Here is a 14,056-nt window from a genome sequence, read left to right on the forward strand (position 1 = left end):
GGTCATCTGGCTTCAATTAAAACATGTAGGTAGCTAGCAACAGTTAAGTTGGTACAAGAAATTCCCATATAGTGTGGAGAACAAAACTTGTCAGCCTCCTTCAACAAGAAGAGAAATTCTTCTTGGTAGAGTCTTTTTTTGATGACAAGGTAAATTTCTTGTTTTGAAAACATGGCCAATTTATCAAGAGACATCCCCAAGGATCTTAACTTTTTTTGATACAATTCCATCGTTTGGTGGTCTTTTCCTGGTTTATATTTAAATTGAAAGATTTTTTAAAATGTAAGAATGCACACTATTTGTTTTGTATGACTTATCTATTTTTTTGTAAATAAAAAAAGACATGGATACGACTGACAGGATAGAAGAAACAGAGGAAGATAAAAAGCAGCAGTTGGAGGATTTCAGTGTTAAAGCTATCTGGGTCTTTGTAAAAGTATTGGTTCATTGAAAAGGAAACCGTAAACCTAAAAAAGTAGTCTTAGCAGATACTATTTCTGTTTCATTACCATCAATAACCATTTCACAATTTGACTAACGCTGGCAATATTATTACCTAAGCCCTCTAAAGCCCTTGTTGCTCTCTTTGGCTGCAGTGTTTTTCACTAGTCTACTTTGCTGAGATGAGAGCAACAAACAGCTATGGTGGCTTATAAATATCCTGTTCAGGAAAGGATTCTCTGTTGACTTTGTGTGCATCTTTGCCTCCTTAATTGGATATTTTCCTCTGGGCCTGTATCCATCCAAGCAGTCTGGCATACAGACAACAATGAGACATATGCCATAAGCCTTGTGTGTTCCCTGAAACACAATTATGGCATCCTCATAAACAGCAAGCTTCAAATGCTAATGGGGGCGGGTGGAGGGGAAGGGTAAAAATATTATCTTTCAAGCAAAGATTGAAACCGTGAGAATAAGATGGAGGTTCCAAGACATGGCTGTATGTTAAAATTAGTACTGGTACATAAAGGCATCTCAACAGGTGTTCATCGTATCCTTTCCCTGTGATTAAAAAGCTACCATAGAAAACCGCTCAACAGCCACACTATCTTCTTTCCTAGATGAAATGATAAATACCATTTTCCAAAATACCTGGAGTGCTTCATTTTAAACCAATTTATACATTAGGCTGCTTCAAAAAAAAGGGCAGCAGGGGGCAGGGGGAGAGATCGAGAGAGAATAAGTTCTTCTCCATGGATTCATGAATTCTGTGCTGTTTGGAAATCCCTGCCCTCTGACGTCGAGGGATTTATAGGTTTAGTGGAAATTGCTTTCCCCACTGTCCAGATTAAATACTGAGGGATGTTTTTTTTGTATGAGTAAACATCCTTTCCAAATGAACAGACTCATAATGTCTTAAAAAGCAAAACAAAAAGGATCTTTATTTTTATTTTTTCTTCTTCTTTTGTGGACTATTTCTGGATATAAGGCCAGAGGATATCATGTTGACTGTCTATAAAATGCACTTCAGTATTTTCTTGCTGTTTTGGGGATGGCTTTTATCCACAGAATGCAAAGCTCACTGGCAAGGAAAAGAAATACATGAAGTCTATAAGAAAGGCAGGTGGGTTAACTCATGTGACTCTGTAGTGTCAGAGTTAATTTAATTTAATATTATTGACTATAGCAGTTGTTTGTATAAGAATGATTCTCTTTTCTCTTAATGTTTTGTTTAATGATTTTCATGTAATGATAAGGTGGTGTGCACTTTTATAACTATTCAAAATACTGAATATAAAATTAGGCTGGACATGATTTTCTGGTTTTTTGTTTGGTAAAGAGAAAGGATAAAGTTACATTAATCCATATGTTTTTCAGGAATTTACTGATTCAATTGCAAGGATAGAACTAACATGGATAGCTCGTCTTGTATGTTGTTGGCAGATGTCCTCCATAACATGAAGAGGTCTGTTGTGTCAAATCTCCATGACAGTCTCATAAACATCATACATTTTCTTTTCCATGTGTATGTCCATTATAATTATTAATATTTACTTGTAGCATCTTAAAGTTTTGTAAAAAAAATCAGAACTGACTACAAACTGTAGTTGGTCTTGAGAATAAGGTATGTTCAACACAAATATATGTAGATCATATATAAAACTGACCTTTGGGGAGGGTCAGAGGAATCGTGATAGTTCATATATTTTATTGATTCACATTGGTTCATATCTTTTATTGATTCATATCTTTTATTGATTCACACACTATGGGTTTGTACAGGTTATATCCTCGATGGTGTCACTGTAGTTTTCACAAATAACCATTAGATTTTTAGGCAGCCATCCAAATAATACTTTTTTTGGAAATAAGTCCCACTGAATAAAATGGGGCTTCATTCTGAGTAGACCTGTTTAAAACGGGTGCATTAATTACATTATTTAATTGAAAAGTAATTTGGAAGACACAGGGCATGATGTAGCTTTAAATAATATCAAAATCCAAAAGTCTAAAATCTTCATAGCATAGCTCTTAGGAAACAATCCTCTTCTTCCTGATTTAGTTAGGGCAAAACACTGATTTACTTAGGGCAAAAGATTTAGGATTGGGGGGAAAACACACAAGAGAGTCAATATCAGTGCCTGAGAACTCACACGATTGGGTGGGTTGGCAACCAGATTCATGTTAATTTGTGTTTTAAATTATTTTTCTGATAAATTAGCAATTATTGCCAATGTGGTATAATAGTTGGAGTGTCAGGGTAGGACTGGAAAAACCAGGGTTCCGATTGTGTGGTCTAAGCAGAATGGTTGCTTACCTAAACACAACACTTTTTCCAGATCCTAAATAATTCTGTATTGGGTACAATATCTCATTAGAACAGTCTGAAATTATTGAATAATTATCTGATTGAAGTAGCAGGCATGGATCACTGCCCTCCTTGGAACTTAAGGCTGAAAAGCCCCCAAAGGAACATCAAGTTATACAGCCGGCTCTCATATTTGTGACCTCTCAAGCCAAATTCAGCCATCTAGGGACTAAATATAAGTCTTTTTTTTTTGCTCCCTGTTTGGGTTGTAAAGAAAAGAAGGACTATCATACACCTGCCAGGATGTAAGATATGAGTTGATAGGTCACAAGTTTTGTGGCCTGCAGAATGTTCTGATTCTAAGTAATGTCATCATCATATAATATCGCTATGGAAGCGAAGGACAGAAATGCTATTCTTTTGTAAAACACCAGGATTTTGGAAAGAAAAAAAAATGTGAAGCTGTGACTGACAGCCTAAAATCAATCTAGGAAAATCTTGTCATGTATTGGGGAAAATATTGATCAAAATGCTTAATGATGGTAGATACGGCAGCAAAATGCCTCTGACCTCTATGATGCAACAAAACCACTTGCATTTACTTAAGAAGAATTGATTGCATGAGAATAGAGAATAGTGAACTTTGTATTTTAAAAAATATTAACCAAATAGAATAGAATCACTCCCCGTAATACCTCCATTTATGGTGGTACAGTTCATACCTTTTTTCAGTCAAGTCACACTTCAGGTGTTATTGCTCATGGGGAAAAAATCACATCTTAAAACTTTTGGTGTGACTTTGTTTTCTCATCTTCAAATTAAGCCCATTCATCCCTACTGATATTTTATCATTTCAGGCTGTACAGTGATCATGGATCACCACTTATACCAGACAAAATTTTACCCCAACATTTTACCCCATGGAAATGAGAATGGCACATAAGAATCTGGCACTAATTTGAATGAGTTTGTACAACAGCACAAAAAAAATGAATTCAGCTCACTGGCCAAACTGAGTCCAATTACTAGTGTAACACCAGCTATTAATGGGAATGAGTAGATTAAAACAGCTGTTAAAACCTTGTCCTCAAAAGTTCCAGTTCAAGTTTTTATTATGATGTCCACCTGCTAAGAAAAATATTCTATCTAGCACCATTGGTTATGCTGTTCTTTCACTGAAGAGAGAGTTTCAGTTAGCCTGTTAGTCAGGGAAAATACTAGAGTAGGGTAGGGTTGCTCCTACCCTACTCTAGTATTTTCCCTGACTATAGCAGGCTCACTGAAACTGACTATGGCAGGCTCACTCACAGATTGGTCTGGGAGATCTCCTGGAATTACCTTTGCTGCAGTAACTGACAATGGCTGTCCTACAGCAACATTTTTGTACCTCCTCCTCAACAAAGGGTCATACAGATTCTATTTGGCACTCTTTAGATCACTATGTTGGAGAATGTTTATTGGAACATCCTATTGCCTTTGTATTAATGGATTGTGATTTTAATGCAAGGCTAGATAGACACTTTACATGAAATACAATTTGGTAATTGATGATCAGGAGAAATGACTGGCCAATAAATTCCTGCATGTCTCAAAGGATATGAGATCAAATTATGCTGGCTTCTTTTAGTTAGAATGGTAAGTAGATCAAGTTTGCATATACTGGATAGTTATATCATAGGGGATCATGCCAGTAAACTTGCATTTATGTCAGGCTTCAGGTCAAGTACAATTGATTATATGATGGTGTGTGGATCGCTGTTGCCCCCGGTTAAGAGCTTTCAGGTTATATTGAAGGGGATCATTTTCCCCTTCTGGCACAAATCACCCTTCCATTTTGGCTATCTCATTTGAAGTCTTGTCATAATACAGATATGAGCAGATCAAGTGAGCTGCTGTGTTAAATTGTCCACACGGCTTGATGAAGGAGTAAAGAAGCCTTTGGGGGAAGGAAATATTTTGAAATATTGTTCAGCCCTTATATCATCTAATACAGAACAAAATCCTTTAACCACTTACGAGGGTTTAATACAGAGCCTGGAGCCCCTATTGCTACAAGATGCTGGTTCTGACTGGAAGAGGCTGATGAGGTCATCAAAGCTATGGTTTGATAAGGACTGCCATGATGCAAAAAAGTATCTTACCTCTCTGATGGTGACTCTATATTTCTCCAGATCTTTTGAAAAATAATATTGACTGTTGGGTCCCTCCCCTGGCATCTCTCTTTTCTTACACTGATAAACTTGGCCACAACCTGGGAGACTTGGGCTTGGTAAATATAGGTCCTCTTTTTTAAAAGGGCAAGAGAGTTGACCTTGCTAACTATAGACCAATTAGTCTGCTCAAAATTATTAGTAAGCTCTGTGCAAAACATCTGCTTGGTAAATTTAAAGATTGGCTTGAGCAGGAAGATTTGATTGCTGACAAACAAGTGGGCTTCAGAGGAGGTAGAACTACTATAGATCATTGTATGATCCTCCAACACTTTATCCTCCAACATCTGAAAGTTCTGTATCACTCTAAACTGCCTTTATTGATGTAAAGGTGACATTTGATTCCATTTCTAGGACTAAACTTTGGAGCAAGCTTGGTAGACTGTAGGCTTTTATTTTTAATTTGTGCCCTTCATGAAAATACCACTTTTAAAGTTAGATGTAATAAGCAAGGGAAACTTGCAAATTCGGTTCCCACCATGGAAGGTGTTCAACCATATTGTATCATGGCCCCCTTTTTAATTTATTACACCAATTATATCGTAAAATGTCTGAAAGGTCATAATCATCTACCCGAGCAATCATAATGCTGAATTTCTGTGCTGCTGTATGCTGATGATGCAGCTATTTTATTTAAGACTCTGATTGGGTTAAGAAGAGCATTAAGGGTGTTGGCCCAATATTGTAGGGAAGATCATTTAAAGATAAATCATCACCCATCCACCCACCCACCCCATGGATTTTGGCCAAAAAAATGAGGTGTAAGGCATGGAGCCTTGATGGCATCCAACTGAACAGGTGTCAATGTTCAAATACCTAGGAGTGGTCTTCCAGACTTCAGGATGTATTGGGAAAGGCAGTCACTTAGGTATGATGGTACCAGACCATTTAGGCATTTAAAAGTTAGTACCAAAATCTTGAACCTGACCCAATACTCCACCTGGAGCTATCAGAGCAGCTATCAGAGCACTGATTGAATATGAACTCTCCATGATGTCCCAGTTAGGATCCATCCAGCTGCATTCTGTACCAGCTAAAGTTTCCAGAGCAGCCTCAAGGGAATCCCTGTGTAGAGCAAATTACAGAAGTATAATTTGGAGGTGACTGTTGCCTGGATCACTGTGGTTAAATTGGATTGGGACAGGTAGGTCAGCAGCTATCTCTCTGGGTGCATCTGGAAAATGCCAGCTTAGCCACATTGGTGGCCTGGGCTTCCATGGAAAGGGAGGCATCCAGCATCATGCCCAGGTCCTTGACAGATGGCTTACATGTCAATTGCACACCATCAAGAACTAGGAGTTGACATCCCATTTCTGCCCCTTCTCAACCCAACCACAGGATATCCATCTTCAGTGGATTTAGTTTCAACCAGCTCTGTTTCATTCATCCCACCTAGACTCCAGAAAGACTGTCCAATATATCTTGGGTGGCACTTGGCTGACCACTCATCAACAGTTGCAGCTAGGTGCCATCAGCATACTGGTGACACCCCAACCTGAAACTCTGGACTTACCAAGCAAATGAGTGCTGCGATCTGCAGAGGCAAACTTGCTGGTGGTCCCCGGCCCCTAAATGATGCTCCTAGCCTCTACCTGGGTCAGGGCTTTCACTGCCCTGCCCCCTGCCTGGTGGAACACTCTCCCTATGGCCATCAGGGCCCTGCGGGACTTTGGACAGTTCCGCAGGGCCTGTAAAATGGAGTTCTTCCATCAGGCCTTTGGGGAGGCTGGTCGCTGATTGCTTGGGGACATGATGGAGGCCATATAAAATGCATTCTTAATGGCCTTCACTATCACCTCATACAATCTCATAAATATCCTATAAGATCTTCTTGCTGCAACGTCATGAGTCTTCCACCAAATTCATTCTGTCTTAGTTCCTGCTTCTTCCTCCGTAGCTCCAAGGTATACCAAGGAACTACTTTACAGCAGGGGCAGAGAGAACATCAGGGTGTGATCTCATCAGTTGCATCCGATAGATGGTTTCCCAGTCCTCTACCAGCTCATCTGACAGTTGCTGGGAGGCATCAGATCCCCCAGAACATTCTGAAAAGCAATTGGATTCATAAGTCTCCGCAAGCAAGCATAAATTCATTCTCCATCTATAAAAACAGGGGTTGGGATACTCAGAGCACAATGGTCCAATCATGGCACTTTATCTATAAATATAAGGTCAATATGCACCCCCATGTCAAAGATCAAAACCAGAGTGTGGCCTGCCTAATGTGTGGGACCTGTTACAAAATGTGAGAGTCCTACTGATGCCATGGAGGACATGTCTGCAATCTGTGTGGAGGCAACTGCATCCACATGGACACTGAAGTCCCCCCAAACCATCAACCTAAATGTCTGGAGCTGGTGCTCCAGGCTGGCCCAGACTTACCCACGCAAAAGCTGCTTACCTTGGGCGGGGTGGTGGTGGTGTGGCCACTGTGTCCCCAAGGCAGCAACAATAACTGACGCACACCCTAGCAAAGCCAAGTCGGCCCAGGATGCCACTGAGGTAAGAGGTGGGCAGGCCAAGCTCAGTGGGCTGGGGAATATCACCCTGGGATTGCACCAGGCAAAACTAGATCCACCCCTGCTCCAAGTAGGTGGTAGTAATATCTGGTCCAGCCAGGCTGCATTCTAGGGCCTGGGGGAGAGCCTGCAGGGAAGATCCCAGACATCCCTGAACAACTGGCCACAGCAGCGGGTGGCCAGGCACCATGGCAGAGCTGGGCCACACCCCAAATCCAGCTCCTTAACAGGCAGGATGGGCTGTTGGGCTAGGGGGCCAGTCTGTGGCCTGACACAACCTACCAGTGAAGGCCTTGGCCCTGAAAAGGGCAAGAGCAGGCAGGGAGGTGGTGGGGTAGATGGAAATGGAAGGCCAGAAGAAAAGAGGAAGTAGGAAGCAAAAGGAAGACAGAGAAGGAGCAGGAGTTGGAGTGAGAGAGAGAAAAACAGCATGAGCACAGGGAAAGAGCTCAAGGGCGAGAGGGAAGGGCCAGGATGGGAGCCAAGCACATCTACACCCCAGCACAGGCCCAGAGAATGTAGTCCCAAAGGGCCACAAACCTGAGGCCTGCCCACCAAGGGCACAGGCCTGGCCAGGACCTGTACACAGGTCTCCACACAGGCCAAAAGACCTGGCCATAGAATGGACCAAAAATACCCTGTGAAGGTTAGGAGCAATGGCAGAAGGGCCTGACCGCAAGTCAGCACAGAGGGAACTCCAAGCTAGACACTGCCCTGAGCAGGTGCAACAGAGTATCAGCTGGTGTGTTAGACAGATGATACACCAGCTAAATAGCTAAACTCTCTTCCGTTTCCCACGTCAGACCAATACAGTCTAGAATCTGGGATCTTTGGAATAGGAATGCCCTGAAGGAGAAAGACGCCCAGATGAACAGAGCCAGCCTCCTGGCTGTTAATCTGCAACTGATGGAAGACCAAGAATCCTGGGGCAGGGGTTATTTCTTTTAAGGCACTATTTCGGCCACCCTTATTCAGGTTTCAGTCATGCATGGTATCTCCGCTCTGTGCTCTGCGAAATAATTTTTCAGACTAGTGGTCTTATTATTGATAGATCTAGCATTACACAAAATCAGTGTCAGTCATGATCTTAGAATCCAAGCCTCTTCACCATCATACCATGGATGGAATGAACAGGGGCATATCTACCTAAAACGGTGCCTGGGACAAGCCAAGGCAGAGATGGAACACTCTTGGGGACATGTGGACTCACATGTCCCTGGGCACACAGCAGCTAGTCACGTGGGGGGGGGGCAAAGAATTGCTCCCCACACCCCTCCCCTTGGCCCCACCCTGCCAGGCTGCTCCTTCAGTCTGCGGAGCTTCCGCTGGCCAAAGGAGCAGTCTGGCGGGGCTGCTGCTGGGCACCCCTTAGCCCGCCCTGCCAGGCGGCTTGAGGTGCGGCCCATGGCAGTTTCCCGCTGGCTAAGGTAAGTGTGGCATAGGGGCGTGGGGCAGGGGGGCAGCCAGAGCGGGTTTTGCCCTGGGCAGCATTCCCCCCCCATGCCTCTAAGCCCAGGCACCATATCCCCCCCAGTTGCACCTCACCCCTGCTGGGTGGTGCAGTTGAGTGCTGGGCTTGCCCCCATTCATAATCTCTATGTGGCTGAGGTCAGGCTTAGATCTAGCTCTGAGCTGCAGGCCGTGTCCAAGCCTGGCCTGAGCCAGTCTCAAACAGGCTGTTTCTGCTCCCGTCTCCATGCGGAGATCAGGTCTGGCACTCCCAACCTCCACATGGAGATGGGGGCAGGGGCAGCCCAGCTTTCCCTGCTCAGAATCTTCCTGAGGAGATTACAAACAGGGTGAGCCTTGGGGTGCTGTGTGGTTTCCAGGCTGTATGGCCGTGTTCTAGCAGCATTCTCTCCTCACGTTTTGCCTGCATCTGTGGCTGGCATCTTCAGAGGATCTGATAGTAGGAATGGAAAGCAAGTGGAGTATATATACTGTGAGGTCAAAAGGTGAGGCCTCACAGTATATATACTCCACTTGCTTTCCATTCCTACTATCACATCCTCTGAAGATGCCAGCCACAGATGCAGGCGAAACGTCAGGAGAGAATGCTGCTAGAACACGGCCATACAGCCCGGAAACCACACAGCACCCCAGTGATTCCGGCCGTGAAAGCCTTCGACAATACATTAGGGTGAGCCATGCTTGTCGGCCTTCAATTATGCTCCCCAACAGGCTCCCCTAATTATGCTCCCCAACCCTATTGGCTGCATTTGTGGGGGGAGGGGGCAAGGCATGGCCGCAAAATGTGCCCTCCAGAAGTGGCACATGGGACTTTAGACTCTTCTCTGCCCCCGCTAGATACACTACTAGGGACAAAGGTTGGAAGAAGTCCAAGCATAACCATATTTCCAATTCCTTTCCTCCACACCTTTTCTCACCCCCATACTTCCCATTTCCGCAATGACTGAAATTCCTGACCTTAGGCTGGCCTCGTTAGGACAAATACTATCCATTTTCCAGCCCTCAACACAACACCCTCTACCATAGTCCACAGTTTCCCCTTAATCACAAACCCCTTACAGAACTATAATTACCTCTCCTACCCTAATGTAGTTATTGCAGCTACTTACCTTGCCCAGTTGGAGTTACATAGTCATAAGAACACTCTAGCAAGATGTAACGCCCTACCATTTGCTGTTTTGGAAGTACAGTATAAGAAAGTTCTATAGCAGAAAGAGTATGTTCTTGCGATAAGGGATTGACTTCAGGGACTACAAAACTACAGACTATCATCCCCAAACCTTTGAACACCATTAGGATCCCCTCCCTATGGGAATAAGCCATGAATGGGATTTCAAGATAAAATCCAGCAATGCTTCTCCTGGCCCAAAACTGCCACCCAGCACCACAGCCACTGCTCACAGAATAGATTCACAAAGAAGTCAACCCCTTTCAGGTGTACCGAGCTCCGTTGACACTACCTCTCTCACTTGCAGCGCCTTCTCCTGCTGTCCCACAGAGGCCTCTGCCACCGGCCTCTGCTGCCTAATACAGCTCTGTTTGGTTCTTCCTTCAATGTTTGCCTTGGTGCTTCTGGGCGTCATCTGCTTCTGCACAGAGGCCCCTGCCACTGGCTTCCAGCTCTCAGCCAAGCACAGCAATGCCAATCTTTCCCAAACAATCTCAGCTGCCGCCATTGTTGCCAATGCCACCAGCACCGCCGGTGTCACCGCAGCCGCCCCTGCAGCTGCTCACGGGGCATTCAATTTCACTTGGCGCCCCATGGGGGTCCCTGCCACCAACCCCCATCGAGGCCCACTTTGCCATGGTCTATGGGTCACCAGATGCTGCTCCTCCCATTGGCTACTCCTCAGTGCAAACAGCATACACAGCAGGTCATTCGTGGATCTTCCCAATTGACAAACTGCTTTGGGTGCCATCTTGGTGGTAGTCATATTGCTGGCGCTGTTGATACTGCCGGAGCTGCCAGAGACACCATCTGCCATCAAATCGCAGCAGCAGCAGTTGTGGATGTGTTATGGATTTGCTATTATCAGTAACTCAATCAGGCCTTATTTGTGATCTGAGTTTTCTGGATTGCCCTGTCTTTTCTTCATGGGAGAACGCAGGATAATATTAGTCTGTCATCCCCTCCCCCTCAAAAAAAATGACTTTTGAACATTTACCATATTATCGGATTGAATGCACTCAATGGGCAGTGCTTAAAGAGTACGCATTTGCCTAGCCTATTTCTTTTAGCAGAATACCAAAATCATAAACAGGTTCACACCTGTTTCTACTGGCATCCAGAGAGGGCATTGTGCTACACATGACCAGTCAAAGGCAGTTGTTGGGTGTTTAGAGCTGCAGCTGTTTTCCAGGTTTTATGCAAATATCGCTCACTGCAATAGGGATCATCTAGCTTTTGCACGCAACCTCAGTGCAGGTTGGGAGTGGAGAAAAGAAGAACTATGTAGTCCTCTGAAAATGATAGTGGTCTTTCGCATACATAGGCTGCCAAACAAAGAGGGAGAGACAGTCCCACTAGCAGAAAGTAGACCTGAAGCCTCCCTGAGTTGCTACTAGAATCCCACCATGACCCAGATTCTGGCTATTTTTACCTCTCTTTTTATTATCTCTCATCACACTGCATTTATCTACCGCAATGCTTCTAGCAGCTGTCATTTCTAATAAACATCTGTCTTAGCTTTTTGCCTTGCTTATTGTTGTGAGAATAATACAAAGTGAGAACTTGTTTCTTGAGGACCATGTTTAGGTTAAACTGTTCTTTCTCTTCTTTCTCTGGCAAAAAAAGACGAAAGAATCTTGTGCTGCCTTCTCTCCTGATACAGTACATGTCCTTTGCTGCATAGCACATAACTCTCTCCTTTCCCCCTACCTATTATTTGTACACCATCGACCACTTGTACACTTTCCATCATCACTTTTGCTCCACACTCTTGAATTTGACCCAAAGCAATTCTCTATTTCCATATCGTAATCCCTCCTTTGCAGAAATTTTACTATAAATACGGTAGTTCACTGTGGTTTTATGTTGAAAGATTGATATTGCTTTAAAATTAAAAAGGAGAGATGCAGTGACTGTTATAATTTAGAGACAGGCCCCTTGTAGGAAGGAGGCTAGAAGGGAGGAGATGCAGGCAGTAGGATTTAAAGAATAGACAGAGAAGGCTGGAAAACACTGTATTTATCTGACAATAAACTATCACATTAATTTTTTTACTTTGGCGTGTCTGTCATATGATTGAACCCCAACTTATTACAGCCCTCTTCCCTGAGGACACTGGATAATCAGTCCTGGGGCAGGCTCTCACATGCCTTTGATGCAGCATGAACCAGTAAGAGGTAGCAAAGACCAGGGTGACTTCCTCAGGGTTAGGGCAGAACTTGTAGGTGGAGAAACTGCTGAAAACCCAAAGTTGGGGGAGGTGGGACATACAAGCGTTAATGTCCCCCAACCACTGGGAGGTGTCACCCCTGGTTTCCCCCCTTCCTCTTATGTGGTTTGTCTTGCTTGAGTTGTTTGAAACTATTCAGGTTCATCAAACACTTCTTTCAGGGTACGTGGCCTGGACTGTATTGATCTTAGATCCCAAATCTGGGGCCTAGGGGCCTAAAGTAATGTCTGTTGCAAAACTGTCTTGGAGAGAAGCAAGAGTTCCACCTAGTGTCAACCAAAGGGAGGGGTTGGGAGGGAGTCTTACTACATTTTACAGAATCTAAAGTCAGGGACATGTTTCACAACAGTAAACAGGCCACCTGCAGAGCAACCTCCCTTTTTATTTATTTGTTTTATTTAGCTTTAACAATTGTTCAATCACATTTTAAAATGTCATACTTTAATCAATTGATGGAAGTGATCAATTGAATCAGTTGAAGTAATACTGCTGGTTCCATTTTGGTCACTGTTACACTTGGGCAGACTTGGGAAGTACTCAAATCAGTATTAGGGAATCCCTGCTGATGCTTTCTTAAGTCACCATTTTTGTAGCACAGAAGCCAGGATTTGGCCATTTCCCTCCTTATTTAGAATTTTAAAACCACTTTACAGTTTACAAATTCTTGTAATAAACAATTTTGACACCTGGGTAAGCCTTGCAGAATGACCTCAGTGGGTCATGGGATAACCCCCTAGATGAGGCATAATATTTTTCAGAGGGAAAGGCACAGCTCCACTTGGCCACCTTGAGTGCTGTTTTTCCCCTCAGACTGGACAGTTAGAAACCAGGGAAAGTTTTAAAAGGACAGAAGAGCTAAGACAGCAATTACAGAGTCTTGCGAGAGGGAGAGAAGGTTTATTTTCAGCCTATCCACTGTAACTGTTGGCTTGGCTGTCCCCTTAAAAACCTTTCCCTTGGGGCTTTCCACACTACAGAAGGGAGCTAAGATCAACTCGGTTCCCTTCAGTGGGGGGCAATTCCAGGCTGTCCGCACAGCAACTTACTTGGCCCCCTGGAACCGAGCTAAGTGGGCGGGAACATCTTGGTGCCTGTTTCGCTCCTCAATCGTGATTGGAGCTTGTGTTACCATGGGAAATGGGAGCGTTCTTTTTACAGTTTACAGTTACATGCCTGCCACGACTCTCCCGTTCTGCGCACGCCACAAAAGCGGCTCCTGATTGGTTGAACGGATGAGGTGTTGTTTCGATGGGTTCGCACTTCGAAGCTTCGAAGCGGTATCGACCTTGTTCCAGCAGAAAGGTGTAGTTCATAACTGTGACAGGGATGTCGCAGTTCTGAGGGGGGGGGACTGAGACAAAACAACGTTGAGCTCAGTTGCAGTGCGGATACACTGAGGTGAACCTAGATAGAAACCAGTACAACTCTGTCAGTGCGGAAAGCCCCCTTGTCTTCTAACTTGCCAGACTGTGAAGAGAACCAGTGCTGGAGAAGGGGGTGTGGTTCTTCAGGAGAAGAAATAGAGAGGGGCCTAGGGGCCTAAAGTTGACAGAGGAATAGCAGATTGGCAGAGAAGGAAAGAAATGGGATAACGGGAAGGGGAGAAGGGGGGCAACAGGAGGTAGAAATGGGAAGAGGGGAAAGAAATGGGCAGATAAGAAGAAGAAAGGAAGCCAAGTGGGAGGGGAAGGAATACACCCTCTCTGCAAT

At 44.1% G+C, this 14,056-nt stretch overlaps 1 protein-coding gene across 1 annotated transcript in view; it reads left to right on the plus strand.

Annotated features, from left to right (window-relative positions):
* The first annotated feature begins 1,097 nt into the window (after window positions 1-1,097).
* Window positions 1,098-14,056, plus strand: part of GABRR1 (gamma-aminobutyric acid type A receptor subunit rho1) — a 53,088-nt gene continuing 40,129 nt past the window's right edge. Inside the window, exon 1 of the mRNA XM_048494536.1 lies at window positions 1,098-1,564. Within this exon, the coding sequence (XP_048350493.1) occupies window positions 1,443-1,564 (122 nt within the window). The 5' untranslated portion in view covers window positions 1,098-1,442. The remainder of the gene's footprint in view (window positions 1,565-14,056) is intronic.

This window comes from Sphaerodactylus townsendi, linkage group LG01, assembly GCF_021028975.2.
Source record: "Sphaerodactylus townsendi isolate TG3544 linkage group LG01, MPM_Stown_v2.3, whole genome shotgun sequence".
In the NCBI taxonomy this organism is placed as follows: Eukaryota; Metazoa; Chordata; class Lepidosauria; order Squamata; family Sphaerodactylidae; genus Sphaerodactylus; species Sphaerodactylus townsendi.